At 48.3% G+C, this 24,192-nt stretch overlaps 2 protein-coding genes across 2 annotated transcripts; one reads left to right on the top strand and one right to left on the bottom strand.

Moving 5' to 3' along the window:
* The first annotated feature begins 591 nt into the window (after positions 1 to 591).
* LOC147974492 (uncharacterized) lies at positions 592 to 1,565 on the top strand. Its single transcript, XM_087519484.1, has 2 exons — positions 592 to 988; positions 1,163 to 1,565. Exons 1-2 carry the CDS (start codon positions 592 to 594, stop codon positions 1,492 to 1,494), a joined length of 729 nt encoding a protein of 242 aa, XP_087375610.1. The 3' UTR covers positions 1,495 to 1,565.
* A 1,651-nt stretch (positions 1,566 to 3,216) lies between these two features.
* LOC125550295 (calcium-dependent protein kinase 9) lies at positions 3,217 to 7,804 on the bottom strand. Its single transcript, XM_048713265.2, has 4 exons — positions 6,573 to 7,804; positions 4,238 to 4,534; positions 3,640 to 4,154; positions 3,217 to 3,548 (listed from the first exon to the last, which is right to left on the bottom strand). The coding sequence occupies exons 1-4, from the start codon at positions 7,339 to 7,341 to the stop codon at positions 3,402 to 3,404; spliced, it is 1,728 nt and encodes a 575-aa protein (XP_048569222.2). The 5' UTR covers positions 7,342 to 7,804; the 3' UTR covers positions 3,217 to 3,401.
* Between the last annotated feature and the right edge of the window lie 16,388 nt (positions 7,805 to 24,192).

Below are 24,192 nucleotides of genomic sequence, written 5' to 3'. Positions count from 1 at the left end.
TCTCGGCATCTATTTCTCGGTCCAGGCAATCGACTATTTCGTCTACAAGGTAGCAGGGCCAGTTTCTGCCTCTCTCCATCTTCTCCGAAGGCCCTATCCGTCTTCTTTTTCGTGAAATTTGGTTGCTGTCTTGCCTATTAGCGACAACAACAGTGAAGAAGACTTTGCTGCCGTTTTCCCTCGTGGTGAATATCTCATGCTCGAGTCTCGCAAACATTATATACGCTCCACGTCTACCGCTCCGACACGAACCCTTGGCACTCTCGGGCGGCTTACATAGCGGAGGAGGATAGTGAAACAAGGAATGCCAAGGATAAGCTATTGGTTCATAATGCCATGAGCGTGGCATATGCAGGAAAGGGCATCATAGGCTGGATCGATCTTTGGTGGGGAATTCTCTTGTGCAATGTTTTGGATAAAAAGCCTATCATCCATTTCGTTCCATTGCCAATACCGGAACTGTGTGATCCCTCTGAGTTCCACTTGACGTATGAGGATTTCACCCCAAGACCACACCGTCATGTGACAATATGCAATGGTGTGATCAAGTTTGTTGGGTTAAATTTCCATGCAGATAATGCCATTCGCAGCATGAAGCAAGCACAAGATCATGGTTGGACAGCTACTACATGGACCAGATCAATCTATTCAGATGATGTCTGGCATGACGGCTTGATGGTTGATACATCTGAGATATATTTCACTGACCCGAGTTTGCCGAGTCTCTTGCCTGGGATGTTTGATGAGGAAAACAATTTGACATGGGGGAACTTCACCACTGCAGGCCCTACATTAAGCTTGCTCGATGACGATATTATTTACATCATGGCGAAGGAGAGCATGTGCCATCCGACAGCATATGTACTCGCCGTCAACACTAAAAGTTTGAAGCTCGAATCTGGTGCACAATGTTCTGCTCAAAAGATGAGGTGGTTCGAACCCACCTATGAGCCATGTCTTCTTTTTAGCTCTTTCGGCACGACTTCAGGTACTCGTCCGTAATAAATTTATGTAGCTAACAAAACATTGTAATAATAACCTGAAAAGCACTAGTTAATATGGTAGTCTGATAACACATGTAGTAGTTAGCTGCTTTTGTGTTGCTGAACAATTTTTATTACTGTCGACATACTTTATGATTTGCAATTGTTATTTTTTGTAGAGTTGGCTAAAGAATTTGAAACCAAGGCGACAATATTGGAAACCAAGGAGGGACCGATCCTCTCGGTGTTGCCGAAGCGTCTCTGCGCGCTGCGGAAGCAGCAGAATCGCATCGCGCGGATGGAAGAGTCCGGCAAGACGCTTAGCCAGGAGCAGAAGGAGGTGATGCGCTCCGAGCCTGTCCTCATCGACGAGCTCGAGCGCCTCCGCGCGCCGCTCGCTGCCACCCTCGCCGAGGAGCTCTCCATCATCTCCGTCCCTGCTGCCGGTTCCTCGTCCATCTTGGACCTCCTCGTTCTTCAGCTGCACTATTTCCATTCTGTCTTTCACTAGAATCCTTGTGAGTTTTTCTATGCGAGGTGTTGGGGGTCACTGTAGCAGATGACTTAGAGTTGCGGCTAGGTTGGCAGCTTAAAAACTAAGTCGTCTTCTCCCCAGCTTATCCCATAAGACATCTCTCTTATTGATTGGGGTTTCTAAATTAGTTATGAGATAACTAATTTAGAGGTCTTAACAAATTTGTGAAACGGTTTATTTTTTAAGCTGAAGAGAGGCATCTTATTTTTTTAAGCTGTCCAAAAGAACTGGCCCCTAATAAAATGTTTCTCCTTGCGCGTGATCTACTTGCCTGGTTTGTTTAGTGTTGGGAAGATTCTGCTGGTAGGATTTGGTCAGACGAAGACTTGTCCAGCTCGATCCTCCGCTCGTTTGATTGATTCAAAATGGTAGGAGAGCATACGTAGCAACTAGCAAGCCGTATGGGTGGCATCATATATTTCCGGTTGTTTTGTTAGCTCCGGCAGTTCCTTTCCGGACTCGTTGGATATATGGTCGCTTTACATTGTTCATGTTTCCATTTTTTGTTTAGTGTTAGGAAAAGACTCTGGTAGGACTTTGTCAGACAGCTGACCTGAAGAAAAATTCTGGTTTTTTGTGTTCTGAGAACTCTCCAGCGCCGCGTTAATGCATTTGCTTCCTTGATGCTAGGGTGTGAGAATTTGATTAATAATAATAAACCTAGTAGCAATGGGCCGGGCTCTTGCTTTGGAATGGAAGGGAATCATGGATGGCTTGGATGCATCCTTTTGCCATGCTGCACGGCGCCTCATGTCTTAATCATGTTTGACCGCTGATTTTCCCGTTGTTTAATCGATCATTATTTTTCGAGCTTTGCTAGAGTTAGGGACAAATTTCATGGAATAAATCCTACACGCTGATGTGTCAATGCTTTGATTGGAAATTGGTTGGCCCCACAGCTGAATCACAGGTAGTCCTGGCCATGGGCAGCCCGGCCCGGCCCGATGCCGCACCGGGCTGGGCCTTGATTTTGAGCCCGAAGGCTGGGCCGGGCCCGGGCCCGAGCTCGTCGTTTTCATGATTTACTGAAGAGGCCTGACGTTCTTTTACATGTACGGGCTGGGCTTGGCCCTGAATTTCTAGGCCCGACACCCGGGCTGGGCCGGGTCTAGGCCTGGACTTTTATCGTCGGGCTTGGCTAGGCCCGGCACGAGGGATGGCCATGTATAATTAAACCCATTAAGAGGCGCTAGAATGGTGGCCAACCAGCTACACCATGTGGCGCATGCTGGTTGGTCATGGTGAAAAAGTATTTTTTTAGAGTTTTTTAAATTGCAGGAAGACTTTTTTTTTGAGAAAAGTTCTTTTAAGTTTTTTCTTTTTTCTTTTAAGATGGTTGTAATGTCCACGTGACGTGAGAATAATTTTTTAATTTTTTTTTGCGGATGATTTTTTTTAAATTAATATGATGATGAGATGCACATAGCTTTCTCTTAAACGGCCCGCAATAGCGGGCCTCAACCACTAGTCATCATCATAGGGAAAGGGAGAGTAATCAGAGGACACGTCTGTCCGTAGGCGGTTCCTGTAAGGCACAGTTCGTAGGTGTAGGATTTTTGTTATTTTTCTCTTAAGCACACACCCCCCAAAGCGGAAACGAAAAAGAGTAAAAGCCCTCTGCTTTAGATGTCTGTCCCCATCCATTGTTGCTCACTCTATCATTTGGCTATTTTAGATGTTTCTTTTAGCACACATAAGTAAAGGCATAATCAAATGTCAGACAAAAAACATTTCCGCATCAATTTTACGGATGACTCAAACAGCCTACGACAAACATATGAACAAATAACGAGATTGGGAATAAATCGAATACTACAATTCAATTGATGTATGCATAAAAAACCAAGCATCACAACGATCAACTATGTATGTGTGATGGATGATCAGTGCGCCATGGAGATGGAGCCGTCCTTGATGAGGCTGTTGCTGAGGGACTTGAAGCGCTGCTTGGAGTACTGGCGCGATGCTTTCCGCCAGTCCGTCCCGGCTTTCATCATCGCCACGAACTCCACGAAGCTGACCCGGCCATCCTGCATTCCATCGGCGACGACCATGGATTCAGAATGAACATGAAAATGCATGCATGGCCATAACAATTTGTGAGATTCGGAGCGAACGTACCTTGTCGGTGTCGACCTCCTGCAAGACGTGGTCGACGATGGCGTCATCGGCTCTACCAGAGTCGTCGGCGAGCGCATCAGCGAGCTCGGCGCGCTCGATGTAGCCACTGCTGTCGCGGTCGAAGAAGAGGAATGCCTTGCGAAGGTGTTGGTCGTTGGAGAGGCGCTGCAGGTGGATGGTGATGGCGACGAACTCGGCATAGTCGAGGTAGCCATCGCCGTCCACGTCGGCGGCCTCCATGAGCAGCTCCATCTCGGGCTCGGCGAGTTTGGAGCCCACCCGAGCGAGGCCGGCCTTGAGCTCCTCCAGCGTGACCCGACCGTTGTTGTCCGTGTCCATGAGCGCGAACATCTCCTTGATCACCTCCACCTCCTCTGCCGACAGGTGCTCCGCGATCACCCGCATCGCCTTCTTCTTGAAGCGGTTCATGACGGAGAACTGCTTGAGCCTCGCCCGCACCACGTCCCCCAGCGGCACGTTCGGCGCCTTCTTCGCGTCCTGCAGCCACGGGTGCGCTGCATGCATGCATACGTAGATAGATCATCAGCCGCCATTGACGATGCATGTTTGAGTGGAGATCGAACAGGTAGTTACCGACCAAGGACTTGGCGGGCGGTGAGGCGCTTGCGGGGGTCCATCTCGAGCATCTGGCGGACGAGGCTCTTGGCGCTGTCGGAGATCCGAGGCCAGGGCTCGCGGTCGAAGTCCAGCACGCCACGGAGGATGGAGCGCGCCACGCCCTGCTCTGTCTCGGCCCAGAAAGGCGGGACGCCACAGAGGAGGATGTAGAGGATGACGCCGGCACTCCAGATGTCCACCTCCGGGCCGTAGCTGCGGCGGAGCACCTCTGGGGCCATGTAGTACGGGCTGCCCACGATCTCCGAGAATCGCTCGCCTGCACCATTAGCAGATTTTACTCAATCACTAGTATTTCGTACTTCCTTCATTTCAAAATATAATACGCCCGTGCTTTCCGAGATATAATTTTGACCATAAATTTAACCAACGAGACCGACTATGGTGGAAGAAAAAAAAATTATATAATCGAAAACTTTTTTTGAATACGAATTCACTGGTATAACTTTTGCTCCCGCTGTATTCGGTCTCGCTGGTTAAATTTATGATCAAAGTTGAAGCACGGGAATAGATAAAACACTATATTTTGAAACGGAGGGAGTACTAACTAGCACTAGCTATTGATTAAACATCATCAGCTTTTTCTCGCAACAAAAAAGAAAACATCATAGCTTTTTTTGAGACGTATGTAAACATCATCTCGCAAAAAAGAAAAGAAAACATCATTTCTTCTGTTGACTTTGGCGCGGTACGGTTTTGAGTTAACTCGCAAGTCGCAAGTCGCAACGCAAGAGGCGCGCGGCGTGTCTCGCGCGCATTTGCTGCATCCAACCAAGCAGCTGGAGGTGGAGACATGCATGGACCTAGCTCCTCCGTCCGTTCAGGGAGCAGCTTCGCCACGTTTCACTGTCGTGACTCATCGAAAGCAGTATCAACTGCTACAATTTCACATGGAGTTTTGGCTCCCGGATGCCCCGGATAAACAGTAATAAACTATTCAAACACAATATCTTTTCTTGAATTGTTTGGATTGCTTACCATATGTGCAATCATGCAAATCTTAACCCTCTTCTTTTTCTTCTGAAATTTCGTTTCTTACTTCTCTGAGCTGCTGAATTCTTGTTTCTACACATCATTGTTGTACTTTAACTTTCTTGAAATGTACCGCTTACTAAAAATGGAATATATATGTCTTTCTATTTATGTTTTCGCCGAAAATTTTGAATTCTCTTTCGTGCAAAGATTGCAAAGGAGTAGTATGCACATGTTTCTCCAAATAAAAAAAACACGCCCGCTAATCAGTTTGTAAAAATGGCATAAACACACGCCCACTAATCATAACACGAAAAATCAAAATGATATCTGGCATTGCCTTTGTTAAAAAAAATAGTCTGGCATTGCCTTTGTTCATAATTCTCAGTTTTATTCTACTTTTTTTCGAAAAGGAGGTATACCCCCGGCTTCTGCATCTCTTGATGCACACAGCCATTTATTAAAAAGTATCATAAAGGTTTCAAACGAAGGTCTCAAAAATAAACAAAGGTCGTACTAAGCCAAGAAAAGCCACAAGCGGCCAAAAATGAAAATCACAACCGGCGCCAGTTTTATTCTACCTGCATGTGATTTTCTGTAAACTGCTTAGGCCCTGCTTGGAATGTCGTTTTTCAGCCCATTACACCTGTAAAACATCCCCTCCGTAAAAGAAAACAGCTGGACTTCGACTAGGTGCTTGGAACGCCGTTTTCGGGCTATAAAAAATACACCCGTTTTTGCTTTTACACCCGGAACAGGCCCGTAAACGATACAGATCTCTGGGCGTCGTATTTCCCCACCTCCTCGCTCGAGACTATATGCTGAGCGTTGCGCCGCCGTAACGAGGGACGGGAGGCGTCGCCGGCGTCCACGACACGGCAGGGGCGAGGCGCTGGCTATTTACAGGGATGAGAGATGCCGTCCGCTCTGAAGCCGGCGAGGTCCCCGGCGACCGCGATATGCGCGGGGTCTAAGGGCAGGCGGCCGTTTGAACGTGATGTTGACGGCGGCGAGCGGCGGCCGCTCGCTCCCTCCTCCTGCTCCAAGCGGCCAGATCCGCACCATGCACCTCTGCCCCCTCCCCATCCTTTGGATGTTTGTTGTATTTCTTCAATCATCGTTGGATGATACAGTGCTGAGACACATCGGGGCCGCTTGGGTGTTGCAATCTGACGGCGGATTACAGGCGGAAATGTATTCGGTTGTATTTTACTGGTGTACAGTAATATCCAGGTGTAATAATTTACAGTTGTAAAATTTCACAGACATTCCAAGCGGGGCACGAATTGAAAAACGTAGTGCATAGGAATGAGCAGTTTGCGGACCTGGTCGGAAGAAGACGGAGAGGCCGAAGTCGATGGCCTTGAGCTGCGCGTCCTCCTCCTTGCCGGCGTAGAGGAAGTTCTCGGGCTTGAGGTCCCGGTGCATCACCCCGTGCGCGTGGCAGGCCCGCACCACCTCCGCCACCGTCCTGGCCGCGGCCGCCGCGGCGCGCTCCGTGTACCGCCCGCGCGCCACTATCCGGTCGAACAGCTCGCCGCCGTCGCAGAGCTCCATGACCAGGTGCACGGCCTCGTCGTCCTCGTAGGCGGCGCGCAGCCGCACCAGCGCCGGGTGGTCCGGCAGCGACGCCATGATGGCCACCTCGCGGCGCACGTCGGCCACGTCCACGGCGGTCCGCAGCCGCGCCTTGGGGATGGACTTGCACGCCAGCCGCTCCCGCGCCGCGCCGCGGTCCGTGGCCAGCCGCGTGACGCCGAACTCGCCGCGGCCCAGCTCGCGCCCCAGGTGGTACTTGTCCGTGACGCGCAGCCGCGGGTGGTGCGGCACCACGCCGTCCAGCACGCGCGCCGCCCGAGCCGGGGCCGAGCCGCCGCCGCCGCGGTGGGCGTACGGGTTGGGCTTGGCCTTGGCCCGGGGCCGGGGCCGGGGCTTGGGGCTCGCCCTGGCGGCGGTGGGGCTCGGCTCGCTGCTGCCGCTCGGTCTCGGAGGCGTCGCCGGCTTCTTCCTGCCCCGCGGCGCCGGCGATGGCGCTCGCTCCTCGGGGTACGGCTGAGACGAGGCGACGCAGCAGGAAAAGCACGCGTTGCCCATCGGATCGACCTCTACGAACTACGATGGCCTCCTAGAAGCTTCTAGATGCTTCGACACCTCGCTCCCTCCTCTAGCTAGCTAGTGCATGGGTGGTGCAGAGTGCAGACACGATCAACATCCAGCCTGCAGCCTGTGCCTATCTGATCAAGACCAGACGACCAAGCCTGCTCCCTCTCTCGTCTAGCTAGCTGGGTAGCAGGTAGGTGGTGCGTGCGTGGTTTACTCGATCGCTCGTGGGGAGATTTGAGGAGGGGAAAGGGTCCATGCGCGAAAGGGACGATGGAGAGGGGGAAGGGCGTCAACTGGCAATGAATCATATTCAACAATTTACAGAGCTGTCCAACTCTGCTGCTGGATCGATTAACAAATGCAGAGCTGTCGAGAGGAAAGGCGGGAGCTTTGCTTCGTGCCGACGTTGTCGCCATCGATTGGGCGGATCCACAGGGAAGAAGAGGAAGAAGAAGAAGGCGCGTGCCAGAGAACGGATGGAAGCTGTGAAACAGCAGCATTATTTACCGCAGCTTTGCTTGCTGGGTCGACGCAATGAGTCGGTCGGGCCGTCGAGCTGCTGCAGTTACGTGTGAAAGCTGGCGAGCGTAAGAGGAGAGAGTGACCCGGCGGGCGGCATCAACGCGTGAGGGCGAAGGCAGGACGCCGACGGCGAAAATAATGGCGCAGGTGGTGCGTACGGTCGCCATCATTCTCTTCTCGTCGAGCTACCGGGCGTCGGCTACATGCATGTCGTCTGTGGTGACATCCATGCATGCCTTGGAAGTTGGAACGTACGTACGCGACGAGGCCACGGGGACAAGACTATAGATATGTTACAGTTTGTCCTCAGAGATGACTAGTGCTAGAACTCCAACAACCATACCAGATTGTTAACGCCGCCAGAATCTGCATCTTGAGGGACAAGGACATCTGGGGCTGATAATAACAGTATACTTTTGAGCAGGATATAATGATAGAATGGGCAACAAAGGACGGGGACAGGCATCTAAAGGAGGGGGCTTTTGCTCTCTCCCGTTTCCGCTTTGGGGGTGCTCAAGCTTAAGGTTTATAATCGATTGAACAACGGGGAAAGCAGTGGTCAAATAGCCTAAACGAACACACATGATTAGGGCACGAGGCGCCGTGCAGCAGGGCAATATGATGCATCCAGCCATCCATCCTATTATTCCCCTTCCATTTCCATTCCATTCCATTCCATTCAAAAGCTTGCTACTAGCTTTATTAGTACTGTTTTTCAAATTCTCACACACACCGACCCTAGCATCAAAGAAACAAATGTGTTAACGCGGCACCGGGGAGTTCTTAGAACACAAGAAACCAGAATTATTCTCTAGGTCAGCTGTCTGACAAAGCCATACCAGAATCTTCTTCCTAACACTAAACAAACAGATAAATAGGAGTGCAGTTACGCTCATGGGCATAGAAAACTTAGCCGCAGCTCTTCATTATCGGCCCCAGTGACGGAGCCGGATCCTCTGACGCACGGCTACCTGACGTTAGCCCACTGACGCATGGGTCTGGATCCACACGTCAGTGAGTGCGCCGTACGTCAGTGGAGCTGCGTCCCACAGTGACACCCAACACGTCCTATACAACAATGCACCAGGACTGTAAAAGACAAAGCCAGCATTATGAAAGGGATGGAGTAGTAGTTTGTCGGAGTGCCATCAAGAGTTTTGCGGCACACCTTTGCAATCTTTGCACGAAAGAATTTTCAAGGACATTAGAAAAACACACGTTTGAAGACATATTAGTACCATATTGCATTCCTGGTGTCGTAGTAGTACACTGATTTCAGGAAATCTCCAGTACATGCACCAATGATGGGTAGAAACAGTATGAATCTAGCTGCATATATGGATTGTTTGATAGAAAATCAAAGTGTTTTTACCAGTTAAAACTAATCCACATGTATTGTCCAACTAATTCGAAATGAAAGATAAATCTCAAGGAACGCGTGCGCAAGTTGCCGGTACGGATCGAGGCCCATGTGTTCCAGCCGCTTGGAGCAAATGTGCACGAGACACGCCGCGCGCCTCTTGCGTAGTGACTAGTGAGTATACTTCGTCAACCAAGCTTACATCTTAGTGGACGTTTCCGCTTCCTTCCTCCGCTGCATGTGGTGGTTGATTGCATTTGCATCCATGGACGCAGTCCAGGAGGAGGAGGAGGTCGTACCACGTCCAAAGTCAAAAGACATAATAGGGGATGAACAGTGTGCATAAACTTTGTTGGAAAAAGACAACTTCTTTCTGATTCACGTAATTGCGTCCACACTTCTTGACCCGGTCCAGCTCACCTCACATACGTGCGCACGCCAACGAAAGGCCCCGTTGATTTTGCCGGCGTGGCTAAAGGTGATCGAGCTGCCTGATTTTTAAATTTGGATCAGTCGATTCATGAGAGAAGGAGGGAGGAAATGTTTGTTTAAAAAAAAGGAAGGAGGAGATGAGTCTAACACTACCGGAATCGCCCCCTATGCCGACGGCCAGGGCCGTCGGCATAGGCCTGAGTCCCGTCGGGATAGGCCTATGCCGACGGCCCCCGTCGGCAACATATGCGTCGGCACAGCCAGGGAGGCCGCCGGCATAGAAAAGCCGTCGACATATATGATACGCCGACGGGGGCCGTACATCTATGCCGACGGCCCTGGCCGTCGGCAACTATCATGCCTAACGGCGGCCGCCGTCAAGTCTGCCCAACGAACGGTCGCCACGTGGCACCATTATACCGACGGCCTAGCCGTCGGCTTAGTCAAAAACTATGCCGACGGCTCTACCGTTGGCATAGGTGTGCCACGTGGCGACCAGCCGCTGCTCTAGGACCAGGGCTATGCCGACGGCCTGGCCGTCGACATAATTTGAAACTAAGCCGACGGCCAGGCCGTCGGCATAGTCCTTCATACAGAGCTCCCAGTAGCTGACACGTGGCACCTATGCCGACGGCCTAGCCGTCGGCGGCATAGGTGCCACATGTCAGCTACTGGGAGCTCACGCTTGCCCTATGCCGACGGCCTAGCCGTCGGCATAGTTTGCTTTTGCTTTTTTTTTTCTTTTTTCTGTTTGTTTTCAGATCAATTCAATTCAAATAGCAGCACATATCAGCAGATATATATGATGGGATAGACATATAAAACACAACGGGATATCATCCGACACCATCACAACAATATATGCATAAGCATCATCACACACAAGTCTCTAAATGAACATCATCACAACCAACATAAGCATAAGCATATAGAGAAGCACACAAGTCATCTAAATGATCATCACCACACACAAGTCATCTCAAGCATCATCACCACACAAGGATCATCGAGCACCACGGAGGTCGTCACCGCCAAGACGGCCAAAGCCCAGGTCGTCACTGCTAGCGGCAGCGCTACCGCCAAGACCGCCTCCGCCTCCACCTCCGCCTCCGCCTCCGTGGATCGGAGTGGTCGGGCTCCGTGTCTCCGGAGTGCTGCGAAGACCACCGCCAACGGTAGATCCACCTGTTCCCTGGATGTTGAAAAGACATATGCACGGGATATATGACTGTGTTGAAAGGCATGACATGCTTTGGGTGAATAGATTGGGGATGAACTAACCGGCGAGGGGCCAGCGTTCTGTGCCACAAACTCCTCAAAGCCCATCAGCACTGGTTGTGCTGGAGGGCATTGTGCTGGAGGGAACTGAGGACACCTACCGGCCGCCATATCCTGAAAAGCCTGCTGCATCTGGCTATCCCTCTGCACTTGGTGTTCATAAAGCCTCTGATGCCACGCCATGGTCTCCTGGCGTGTGTACTCCATGTAGGCCTACGGTATGACATGATGGAACTCATAAAACTACTAAATGCGGAAAATGAAGTGAGAAATGAAGATAAGAGGGAAAATACTTACAGATTGTTGCTCCTGAAAGAGGGACTGTGTACTAGTCGCTGGCTGGCTCGTGCGCTGGCTCAGGCTCGGGTCGATCCGACGAAGCTGTGTGTAGGAGATACTAGGAGTGATCACAGCATCGAGAACCGCCTCCCGACCATGCTCCTTGCGCCCCATCCTCACCACCGCCATGTCGTCCAGAGGCGCCGCAATGGGGTCAGGTGTGTCAGGATGTAACTTTAGATACGCTTCGGAGTAGGCCTTCTTCCTCCCTGCGGTCTTCTTGCCGTAGTACTTGGGCTCGCCAGGCTTGGGGTCCTTTCGCGTATGGGCGATCTCCCACGCCTGCATGTGTGAGAGCGGCCGCTTCAGTTTCTCCTCCTGCACCACCAAACAGAGGTTAGTCATACATAAGAAAGTGATGGTAAATAGAAGAAGAAGAACGTTTAATGGGGTTAGTCATACATTAACTGCCTTGTGGAGATAGTGGTTTCGGTTTCCCTGAGCATGTACTCCCTCCGTCCCTCGGTTAGCCTTATTTTTGGTTCTCATAGCCGCCCAGGCTCCAGCCTCATCACACCAAAGATCCACCAATGCCGCCCAGGACTCGTCTTTTCCATAACACCAATTTGGACACACCTACATAATAAAAGCATAATGGCATGTAGGTGTGTCCAAATTGGTGTTATGGAAGCATAAAGCATAATGTACCACAAGGTAATGAAAGCATAATGAAAGCATAATATATGAAAGCATAATGAAAAATCTTTTATACTTACCGCCAAGAACTCGGGCCTCTCCAAGGTAATGCCCACCCTCCGCGCTTCTTCCTTGGTCATCTTCACACCAAGATAGTCGTGGTAGTATGTGGAGATGGCCACATAGCGCACCTCGTACTGCATCTGGCGGGCCTTCTTCTTGCATTGGCGCAGCACGATCTGGTCCGCTCTAGCCCTGTGCTCCGGAAGAACTCGATAGAATTTCTACAATCATGCATGAAACAAGAATGGAAGAAGCCATGAGTTAAATCATTCATGAAACTAGAATGGACTTGTGCTTCTGAAGAGAAGTCACCCAGAAAGTAGTGATCACGGCCTTGGCATGGGTCTCATGGTCCGTGTGGCGGGCCGCTTCCCAGTGGTCCCAGCTCGTGGCCAAAACCCGACGGTCCGGCTGCCTGACTGGATCAGGACAGTACAACCCCGGCCAATATAACTTCAGCAAGACGGTGATGAGGCCGTTGGGAATACGGACCCCTTTAGAATATATCCAGTTGCTGCAAAAGAATGAACTATTAGCATGTGACAAGAAAAATAAATAACAACCGGAATAAGCATGTGACAAGCAAAATAATGAACCACTTACTCTTTTCCCGTGGGCTCAATGAGCCACTTCTGCTCCTCAGTAGCAGGAACCTGCTTTGGTAGCTTTGCATTGCCACGTAGCCACCCCTTCTTGTCAACCCCCTTCCCGTCACCACCATCATCCCCGCCACCACCCTCCTCCTCGCCTGCCTCCCCCTCCCCAACCTCCTCCTCCTCCTCCTCCTCCTCGCCTGCCTCCTCCTCCACCTCCTCCTCCTCCTCCTCCTCCACCACCACCACCTCCTCCTCCTCCTCCCTAGAGTGTACCTCACTAGAGGAGGGCCTCGAAGACAACACCCGTAAGTCGGTGAGGGTGCGCTCTTTCTGGCCGCGACCCCCTGTAGTGGCTCTCCCCCCAGCACCTCGTCCTCTAGAGGCTCTCCCCCCGCCCCCTCCTCCTCTAGGGGAACCTCTCCCTCGACCTCCGTGTGAGGAGTCATCGTCAAGTAGCCGAGGGGGAGGATTACGTGCTCGACCACTCCGACTAGGCAGGCCGACGACCTTGCGTAGGAAACCCACGCCGTTGGCCTTCCCCTTGCCCATGTTCCACGAACCTGCATTGAAAAGAGAAAAAGCAATTAGTACATTAATGAAATAAAGGAAAAGGCATGATAATAAACACATTAATAAAAATGCATAAAAGGCATATTCCTAAACTATAGAAAAAAAACTTGAAACGTACATCTGCTAGAACCCATATGAATCATCACTGTTGTAACCTCTTTCTCGGTCCGTCTCATCATCACTATCAATCATATCATCTTCGTTGTCTGACGGAGGTGGAGGCTCTTCCTCGTCGTCAGCGTCTTCGTTTAACTTTTCTATCATAAGTATGTCATTTTCATTGACAATGGTCTCACCATCATTCCGTGCATCGTCGACGTTTGGGTCCACATCATCATCAGCCAATGGTCTAGCGTCATCGTTTCTAACCACATCATCATCATCATCATCATCATCAGGTTGCTCTTGATAGAACACTCCCTCGTATGTCATGGGGTTAATGTTGTAGTAATCGTCTTCATTCGGGTCTGGTAGCTTACCATGTGGCGACACCTTGAACACAACTTCCCAACCCTTTAGATACACTTTCTGGCATGGGTAAGGCAGATAATATACTTGTGTAGCTTGGGTAGCCGCAACGAAGAGATCGGCTCCGGCATAGACGGTTGATGGTTTAACTTCGACCAAACCAATGGAAGGCGTATGTTTTACCCCCTCCCGCGGATCGAACCATCGGCATTTGAACACAGGCAGACTTAGGGTCTCACGCCCCTGGCGGAATTTAACCTCGTATATATTTTGTACCCTTCCGTAGTAGTCTACTGAATTTTGACCGGGGGTGTACACTCCAGTATTTATAGTTTTGGGATCGGGGCAGCTGTTTTGGTGCTCCTCTGTATGGAAGCGATACCCATTCACATCATACTTTTTACATGTCATGACGGCAGGGTCAAAACCCATGGAAACCCATCTCAATTCATTATCCATAGATATGTTAGGATCTTTTCCCTACAAGTATAATGGAAATTGTTGCGTGCATTAGTTCGGTTAACTAATAAATGTTGAAGTAGGTATTTAATAGGGGAGTGTGGAAAATTACTTTCTCCATGAACCAAGCAACAAAATTTTTACGTCCAGGGTTTCCATGACGGAGAAGAGTAAGTGCCTCTGCCTCAGTAGGAGGATTCACTCCCGTCCATTCCTCTTGAACGAAATCACTAAAAAAAGATAAGCGGTGTTAGACCGGGACTAAGTGAACATGAAACATGATGATGTGGAAGACATAAAGGAATGGTGTAGTGGTATTACCTCATCCACACTTCCTCAACTTCCTTGATGTTGTGCAAGATATAGAACATGAGGTCCTCCCACTCTTGTCGTGGCATGTTATAAGATTTTGAGGCCCCAGCCCTCCCACCTTGCGCGTTGAATAGATCGAGTCTGGGTTGATACTTGGGCTCTTCTATATTGTATCGAGGCACCTTGTTATGCAGATGGGGAACGTGGTCTGGATAGTATGATGTCCTGAGGTCTGACACCTCCTCTAGGATAACTACCTCAGCTATGGAAGCTTCAATCTTAGCTTTGTTTCCACATTTCCGTCGGAGATGCTTGTTCTGCCTCTCAGGGCCGTACTGCCAGCGATTTTGCACAGGGCCCCCCAACAATACCTCGTTCGCGAGGTGCAGAATGAGATGTGTCATCGGAGTAAAGAAGCCTGGCGGAAAGATCTTCTCTAGCTTGACTATCAACTCCGGTGCCTTCTTATGCAATTTTTCAATCACCTCTTTACTTACTTCTTTAGCACAGAGCGTGCGGAAGAAATAGCTAAGCTCGGCAAGCACTCGCCAGACATGCTCGGGGACATAGCCTCGAACCATCTGAAGGAAATATGCCCTAGAGGCAATAATAAAGTTATTATTTATTTCCTTATATCATGATAAATATTTATTATTCATGCTAGAATTGTATTAACCGGAAACATAATACATGTGTGAATACATAGACAAACTTAGTGTCACTAGTATGCCTCTACTTGACTAGCTCGTTAATCAAAGATGGTTATGTTTCCTAACCATGAACAAAGAGTTGTTATTTGATTAACGAGGTCACATCATTAGTTGAATGATCTGATTGACATGACCCATTCCATTAGCTTAGCACCCGATCGTTTAGTATGTTGCTATTGCTTTCTTCATAACTTATACATGTTCCTATGACTATGAGATTATGCAACTCCCGTTTACCGGAGGAACACTTTGTGTGCTACCAAACGTCACAACGTAACTGGGTGATTATAAAGGAGCTCTACAGGTGTCTCCAAAGGTAGATGTTGGGTTGGCGTATTTCGAGATTAGGATTTGTCACTCCGATTGTCGGAGAGGTATCTCTGGGCCCTCTCGGTAATGCACATCACATAAGCCTTGCAAGCATTGCAATTAATGAGTTAGTTGCGGGATGATGTATTACAGAACGAGTAAAAAGACTTGCCGGTAACGAGATTGAACTAGGTATTGGATACCGACGATCGAATCTCGGGCAAGTAACATACCGATGACAAAGGGAACAACGTATGTTGTTATGCGGTCTGACTGATAAAGATCTTCGTAGAATATGTAGGAGCCAATATGGGCATCCAGGTCCCGCTATTGGTTATTGACCGGAGATGTGTCTCAGTCATGTCTGCATTGTTCTCGAACCGTAGGGTCCGCACGCTTAGCGTTACGATGACAGTTATTATGAGTTTATGCATTTTGATGTACCGAAGTTAGTTCGGAGTCCCGGATGTGATCACGGACATGACGAGGAGTCTCGAAATGGTCGAGACATAAAGATTGATATATTGGACGGCTATATTCGGACACCGGAAGGGTTCCGGAAGAGTATCGGATAAAACCGGAGCACCGGGGGGTTACCGGAACCCCCCGGGGGGTTAATGGGCCTTATGGGCCTAAAGTGGAGAAGTGGAAGGGGCTGCCAGGGCAGGCCGCGCGCCCCCTCTCCCCCTGGTCCGAATTGGACTAGGAGGGAGGGGCGGCGCCCCCCTCTTTCCCTCTCTTCTCCACCAATCCTACTTGGACTAGGAAAAGGGGGGGGGAGTCCTACTCCCGGTAGGAGTAGGACTCCTCCTGCGCCACCATAGGGCCGGCCGAACCCCTCCCCCTTGGATCCTTTATATACGGGGGCAGGGGGGCACCTCTAGACACACAAGTTGATCCACGTGATCGTTCCTTAGCCGTGTGCGGTGCCCCCTGCCACCATATTCCACCTCGATCATATCGTTGTAGTGCTTAGGCGAAGCCCTGCGTCGGTAGAACATCATCATCGTCACCATGCCATCGTGCTGACGGAACTCATCCCCGAAGCTTTGCTGGATCGGAGCCCGGGGAGCGTCATCGAGCTGTACGTGTGCTAAGAACTCGGAGGTGCCGGAGTAACGGTGCTTGGATCGGGCGGATCGGAAAGACGTACGACTACTTCCTCTACGTTGCGTCAACGCTTCCGCAGTCGATCTGCGTGGGTACATAGACAACACTCTCCCCTCTCGTTGCTGTGCATCACCATGATCTTGCGTGTGCGTAGGAATTTTTTTGAAATTACTGCGTTCCCCAACAGTGGCATCCGAGCCTAGGTTTTATGGTTTGATGTTATATGCACGAGTAGAACACAAGTGAGTTGTGGGCGATATAAGTCATACTGCCTACCAGCATGTCATACTTTGGTTCGGCGGTATTGTTGGATGAAGCGGCCCGAACCGACATTACGCGGACGCTTACGCGAGACCGGTTTCCCCGACGTGCTTTGCACATAGGTGACTTGCGGGTGACTGTTTCTCCAACTTTAGTTGAACCGAGTGTGGCTATGCCCGGTCCTTGCGAAGGTTAAAACGGAGTCAAATTGACAAACTATCGTTGTGGTTTTGATGCGTAGGTGAGATTGGTTCTTGCTTAAGCCCGTAGCAGCCACGTAAAACTTGCAACAACAAAGTAGAGGACGTCTAACTTGTTTTTGCAGGGCATGTTTGAAGGAAATATGCCCTAGAGGCAATAATAAAGTTATTATTTATTTCCTTATATCATGATAAATGTTTATTATTCATGCTAGAATTGTATTAACCGGAAACATAATACATGTGTGAATACATAGACAAACTTAGTGTCACTAGTATGCCTCTACTTGACTAGCTCGTTAATCAAAGATGGTTATGTTTCCTAACCATGAACAAAGAGTTGTTATTTGATTAACGAGGTCACATCATTAGTTGAATGATCTGATTGACATGACCCATTCCATTAGCTTAGCACCCGATCGTTTAGTATGTTGCTATTGCTTTCTTCATAACTTATACATGTTCCTATGACTATGAGATTATGCAACTCCCGTTTACCGGAGGAACACTTTGTGTGCTACCAAACGTCACAACGTAACTGGGTGATTATAAAGGAGCTCTACAGGTGTCTCCAAAGGTAGATGTTGGGTTGGCGTATTTCGAGATTAGGATTTGTCACTCCGATTGTCGGAGAGGTATCTCTGGGCCCTCTCGGTAATGCACATCACATAAGCCTTGCAAGCATTGCAATTAATGAGTTAGTTGCGGGATGATGTATTACAGAACGAGTAAAAAGACTTGCCGGTAACGAGATTGAACTAGGTATTGGATACCGACGATCGAATCTCGGGCAAGTAACATACCGATGACAAAGGGAACAACGTATGTTGTTATGCGGTCTGACTGATAAAGATCTTCGTAGAATATGTAGGAGCCAATATGGGCATCCAGGTCCCGCTATTGGTTATTGACCGGAGATGTGTCTCAGTCATGTCTGCATTGTTCTCGAACCGTAGGGTCCGCACGCTTAACGTTACGATGACAGTTATTATGAGTTTATGCATTTTGATGTACCGAAGTTAGTTCGGAGTCCCGGATGTGATCACGGACATGACGAGGAGTCTCGAAATGGTCGAGACATAAAGATTGATATATTGGACGGCTATATTCGGACACCGGAAGGGTTCCGGAAGAGTATCGGATAAAACCGGAGTGCCGGAGGGGTTACCGGAACCCCCCCGGGGAAGTAATGGGCCTTATTGGGCCTTAGGGGAGAGAGAGGGCTGCGGCCTAGGAGGTGGCGTGCCCCCCCACATGGGGAGTCCGAATTGGTCTAGGGAGGGGTCGCGGCCCCTCTTTCCCTCTCCCTCTCCCTCACTTTCCTTCCCCCTTAGGTTTCCTAATTGGATTAGGAAAAGGGACTCCTACTCCCACTAGGAGGAGGACTCCCCCTCCCCTTGGCGCGCCCCATAGGGCCGGCCGGCCTCCCCCTTGCTCCTTTATATACGGGGGCAGGGGGCACCCTAGAACACACAAGTTGATCATTGAGATCGTTCCTTAGCCGTGTGCGGTGTCCCCTGCCACCATATTCCACCTCGATCATATTGTAGCGGTGCTTAGGCGAAGCCCTGCGACGGTAGAACATCAAGATCGTCACCACGCCGTCGTGCTGACGGAACTCCTCCCCGACGCTTTGCTGGATCGGAGCCCGGGGATCGTCATCGAGCTGTACGTGTGCTAAGAACTCGGAGGTGCCGGAGTAACGGTGCTTGGATCGGTCGGATCGGGAAGACGTACGACTACTTCCTCTATGTTGTGTCAATGCTTCCGCAGTCGGTCTGCGTGGGTACGTAGACAACACTCTCCCCTCTCGTTGCTGTGCATCACCATGATCTTGCGTGTGCGTAGGAATTTTTTTGAAATTATTACGTTCCCCAACAGTGGTATCAGAGCCTAGGTTTTATGGTTTGATGTTATATGCATGAGTAGAACACAAGTGAGTTGTGGGCGATATAAGTCATACTACCTACCAGCATGTCATACTTTGGTTCGGCGGTATTGTTGGATGAAGCGGCCCGGACCGACATTACGCGTACGCTTACGTGAGACTGGTTCTACCGCCGTGCTTTGCACATAGGTGGCTGGCGGGTGTCAGTTTCTCCAACTTTAGTTGAACCGAGTATGGCTACGCCCGGTCCTTGCGAAGGTTAAAATGGAGTCTATTTGACAAACTATCGTTGTGGTTTTGATGTGTAGGTGAGATTGGTTCTTGCTTAAGCCCGTAGCAGCCACGTAAAACTTGCAACAACAAAGTAGAGGACGTCTAACTTGTTTTTGCAGGGCATGTTGTGATGTGATATGGCCAAGACATGATGCTAAATTTTATTGTATGAGATGATCATGTTTTGTAACCGAGTTATCGGCAACTGGCAGGAGCCATATGGTTGTCGCTTTATTGTATGCAATGCAATCGCGATGTAATGCTTTACTTTATCACTAAGCGGTAGCGATAGTCGTGGAAGCATAAGATTGGCGAGACGACAACGATGCTACGATGGAGATCAAGGTGTCGCGCCGGTGATGATGGTGATCATGACGGTGCTTCGGAGATGATGATGGCCATATCATATCACTTATATTGATTGCATGTGATGTTTATCTTTTTATCCATCTTATCTTGCTTTGATTGACGGTAGCATTATAAGATGATCTCTCACTAAATTATCAAGAAGTGTTCTCCCTGAGTATGCACCGTTGCCAAAGTTCGTCGTGCCCAGACACCACGTGATGATCGGGTGTGATAAGCTCTACGTCCATCTACAACGGGTGCAAACCAGTTTTGCACACGCAGAATACTCAGGTTAAACTTGACGAGCCTAGCATATGCAGATATGGCCTCGGAACACGGAGACCGAAAGGTCGAGCGTGAATCATATAGTAGATATGATCAACATAACGATGTTCACCATTGAAAACTACTCCATCTCACGTGATGATCGGTTATGGTTTAGTTGATTTGGATCACGTGATCACTTAGAGGATTAGAGGGATGTCTATCTAAGTGGGAGTTCTTAAGTAATTTGATTAATTGAACTTAAACTTATCATGAACTTAGTACCTGATAGTATCTTGCTTGTTTATGTTTGATTGTAGATAGATGGCTCGTGCTGTTGTTCCGTTGAATTTTAATGCGTTCCTTGAGAAAGCAAAGTTGAAAGATGATGGTAGCAATTACACGGACTGGGTCCGTAACTTGAGGATTATCCTCATTGCTGCTCAGAAGAATTACATCCTGGAAGCACCGCTGGGTGCCAGGCCTACTGCTGGAGCAACACCAGATGTTATGAACGTCTGGCAGAGCAAAGATGATGACTACTCGATAGTTCAATGTGCCATGCTTTACGGCTTAGAATCGGGACTTCAACGACGTTTTTAACGTCATGGAGCATATGAGATGTTTCAGGAGTTGAAGTTAATATTTCAAGCAAATGCCCAGATTGAGAGATATGAAGTCTCCAATAAGTTCTATAGCTGCAAGATGGAGGAGAACAGTTCTGTCAGTGAGCATATACTCAAAATGTCTGGGTATAATAATCACTTGATTCAGATGGGAGTTAATCTTCCAGATGATTGCGTCATTGACAGAATTCTCCAATCACTGCCACCAAGCTACAAGAGCTTCGTGATGAACTATAATATGCAAGGGATGAACAAGACTATTCCCGAGCTCTTCGCAATGCTGAAAGCTGCGGAGGTAGAAATCAAGAAGGAGCATCAAGTGTTGATGGTTAACAAGACCACTGGTTTCAAGAAAAAGGGCAAAGGGAAGAAGAAGGGGAACTTCAAGAAGAACGGCAAGCAAGTTGCTGCTCAGGAGAAGAAACCCAAGTCTGGACCTAAGCATGAAACTGAGTGCTTCTACTGCAAGCAGACTGGTCACTGGAAGCGGAACTGCCCCAAGTATTTGGCGGATAAGAAGGATGGCAAGATGAACAAAGGTATATGTGATATACATGTTATTGATGTGTACCTTACTAGAGCTCGCAGTAGCACCTGGGTATTTGATACTGGTTCTGTTGCTAATATTTGGAACTCGAAACAGGGACTACGGATTAAGCGAACACTGGCAAAGGACGAGGTGACGATGCACGTGGGAAACGGTTCCAAAGTCGATGTGATCGCGGTCGGCACGCTACCTCTACATCTACCTTCGGGATTAATATTAGACCTAAATAATTGTTATTTGGTGCCAGCGTTGAGCATGAACATTATATTTGGATCTTGTTTGATGCGAGACGGTTATTCATTTAAATCGGAGAATAATGGTTGTTCTATTTATATGAGTAATATCTTTTATGGCCACGCACCCTTGAAGAGTGGTCTATTCTTGTTGAATCTCGATAGTAGTGATACACATATTCATAATGTTGAAGCCAAAATATGTAGAGTTGATAATGATAGTGCAACTTATTTGTGGCACTGCCGTTTAGGTCATCTCGGTATAAAGCGCATGAAGAAACTCCATACTGATGGACTTTTGGAACCACTTGATTATGAATCACTTGGTACTTGCGAACCGTGCCTCATGGGCAAGATGACTAAAACGCTGTTCTCCGGTACTATGGAGAGAGCAACAGATTTGTTGGAAATCATACATACCGATGTATGTGGTCCAATGAATATTGAGGCTCGTGGCGGATATCGTTATTTTCTCACCTTCATAGATGACTTAAGAAGATATGGGTATATCTACTTAATGAAACATAAGTCTGAAACATTTGAAAAGTTCAAAGAATTTCAGAGTGAAGTTGAAAATCATCGTAACAAGAAAATAAAGTTTCTACGATCTGATCGTGGAGGAGAATATTTGAGTTACGAGTTTGGTGTACATTTGAAAAATTGTGGAATAGTTTCACAACTCACGCCACCCGGAACACCACAGCGTAATGGTGTGTCCGAACGTCGTGATCGTACTTTACTAGATATGGTGCGATCTATGATGTCTCTTACTGATTTACCGCTATCGTTTTGGGGTTATGCTTTAGAGACGGCCGCATTCGCGTTAAATAGGGCACCATCAAAATCCGTTGAGACGACGCCTTATGAACTATGGTTTGGCAAGAAACCAAAGTTGTCGTTTCTTAAAGTTTGGGGCTGCGATGCTTATGTGAAAAAGCTTCAACCTGATAAGCTCGAACCCAAATCGGAGAAATGTGTCTTCATAGGATACCCAAAGGAGACTGTTGGGTACACCTTCTATCACAGATCTGAAGGCAAGACATTCGTTGCTAAAAATGGATCCTTTCTAGAGAAGGAGTTTTTCTCGAAAGAAGTGAGTGGGAAGAAAGTAGAACTTGACGAGGTAACTGTACCTGCTCCCTTATTGGAAAGTAGTACATCACAGAAAACTGTTTCTGCGACACCTATACCAATTAGTGAGGAAGCTAATGATGATGATCATGAAACTTCAGCACAAGATACTACTGAACCTCGTAGATCAACCAGAGCGAGATCCGCACCAGAGTGGTACGGTAATCCTGTTCTGGAAATCATGCTGCTAATCATGATGAACCTACGAACTATGAAGAAGCGATGGTGAGCCCAGATTCCGCAAAATGGCTTGAAGCCATGAAATCTGAGATGGGATCCATGTATGAGAACAAAGTATGGACTTTGGTTGACTTGCCCGATGATCGGCAAGCAATTGAGAATAAATGGATCTTCAAGAAGAAGACTGACGCTGATGGTAATGTTACTGTCTACAAAGCTCGACTTGTCGCAAAAGGTTTTCGACAAGTTCAAGGGGTTGACTACGATGAGACCTTCTCACCCGTAGCGATGCTTAAGTCTGTCCGAATCATGTTAGCAATTGCCGCATTTTATGATTATGAAATTTGGCAAATGGATGTCAAAACTGCATTCCTGAATGGATTTCTGGAAGAAGAGTTGTATATGATGCAACCGGAAGGTTTTGTCGATCCAAAGGGAGCTAACAAAGTGTGCAAGCTCCAGCGATCCATTTATGGACTGGTGCAAGCCTCTCGGAGTTGGAATAAACGCTTTGATAGTGTGATCAAAGCATTTGGTTTTATACAGACTTTCGGAGAAGCCTGTATTTACAAGAAAGTGAGTGGGAGCTCTATAGCATTTCTGATATTATATGTGGATGACATATTACTGATCGGAAATGATATAGAATTTCTGGATAGCATAAAGGGATACTTGAATAAGAGTTTTTCAATGAAAGACCTCGGTGAAGCTGCTTACATATTAGGCATAAAGATCTATAGAGATAGATCAAGACGCTTAATTGGACTTTCACAAAGCACATACCTTGACAAGATTTTGAAGAAGTTCAAAATGGATCAAGCAAAGAAAGGGTTCTTGCCTGTGTTACAAGGTGTGAAGTTGAGTCAGACTCAATGCCCGACCACTGCAGAAGATAGAGAGAAAATGAAAGATGTTCCCTATGCTTCAGCCATAGGCTCTATCATCTATGCAATGCTGTGTACCAGACCTGATGTGTGCCTTGCTATAAGTTTAGCAGGGAGGTACCAAAGTAATCCCGGAGTGGATCATTGGACAGCGGTCAAGAACATCCTGAAATACCTGAAAAGGACTAAGGATATGTTTCTCGTATATGGAGGTGACAAAGAGCTCACCGTAAGAGGTTACGTTGATGCAAGCTTTGACACTGATCCGGACAATTCTAAATCGCAAACCGGATACGTGTTTACATTAAACGGTGGAGCTGTCAGTTGGTGCAGTTCTAAACAAAGCGTCGTAGCGGGATCTACATGTGAAGCGGAGTACATAGCTGCTTCAGGAAGCAGCGAACGAAGGAGTCAGGATGAAGGAGTTCATATCCGATCTAGGTGTTATACCTAGTGCATCGGGTCCAATGAAAATCTTTTCTGACAATACTGGTGCAATTGCCTTGGCAAAGGAATCCAGATTTAACAAGAGAACCAAGCACATCAAGAGACGCTTCAATTCCATCCTGGATCTAGTCCAGGTGGGAGACATAGAGATTTGCAAGATACATACGGATCTGAATGTTGCAGACCCGTTGACTAAGCCTCTTCCACGAGCAAAACATGATCAGCACCAAGACTCCATGGGTGTTAGAATCATTACTGTGTAATCTAGATTATTGACTCTAGTGCAAGTGGGAGACTGAAGGAAATATGCCCTAGAGGCAATAATAAAGTTATTATTTATTTCCTTATATCATGATAAATGTTTATTATTCATGCTAGAATTGTATTAACAGGAAA

The sequence above is a fragment of the Triticum urartu genome, chromosome 4A (genome assembly GCF_056163025.1).
Source record: "Triticum urartu cultivar PI428250 chromosome 4A, HENAU_Tu73, whole genome shotgun sequence".
Taxonomy (NCBI): domain Eukaryota; kingdom Viridiplantae; phylum Streptophyta; class Magnoliopsida; order Poales; family Poaceae; genus Triticum; species Triticum urartu.
Note: the sequence above shows the minus strand (reverse complement) of the source record. Positions and strands in the feature narration are given on the sequence as shown.

Bases quoted from the DNA above. Each gene is read 5' to 3' on its own strand.
- LOC147974492 (XM_087519484.1), top strand. From the start codon at position 592: ATGAAGCAAGCACAAGATCATGGTTGGACAGCTACTACATGGACCAGA. The intron at 989-1,162 runs GTACTCGTCCGT...TATTTTTTGTAG, and splicing joins CTCTTTCGGCACGACTTCAG to AGTTGGCTAAAGAATTTGAA.
- LOC125550295 (XM_048713265.2), bottom strand. From the start codon at position 7,341: ATGGGCAACGCGTGCTTTTCCTGCTGCGTCGCCTCGTCTCAGCCGTAC. The intron at 4,535-6,572 runs GTCCGCAAACTG...CTAATGGTGCAG, and splicing joins CTCCGTCTTCTTCCGACCAG to GCGAGCGATTCTCGGAGATC. The intron at 4,155-4,237 runs GTCGGTAACTAC...GCATGCATGCAG, and splicing joins CACCGCCCGCCAAGTCCTTG to CGCACCCGTGGCTGCAGGAC.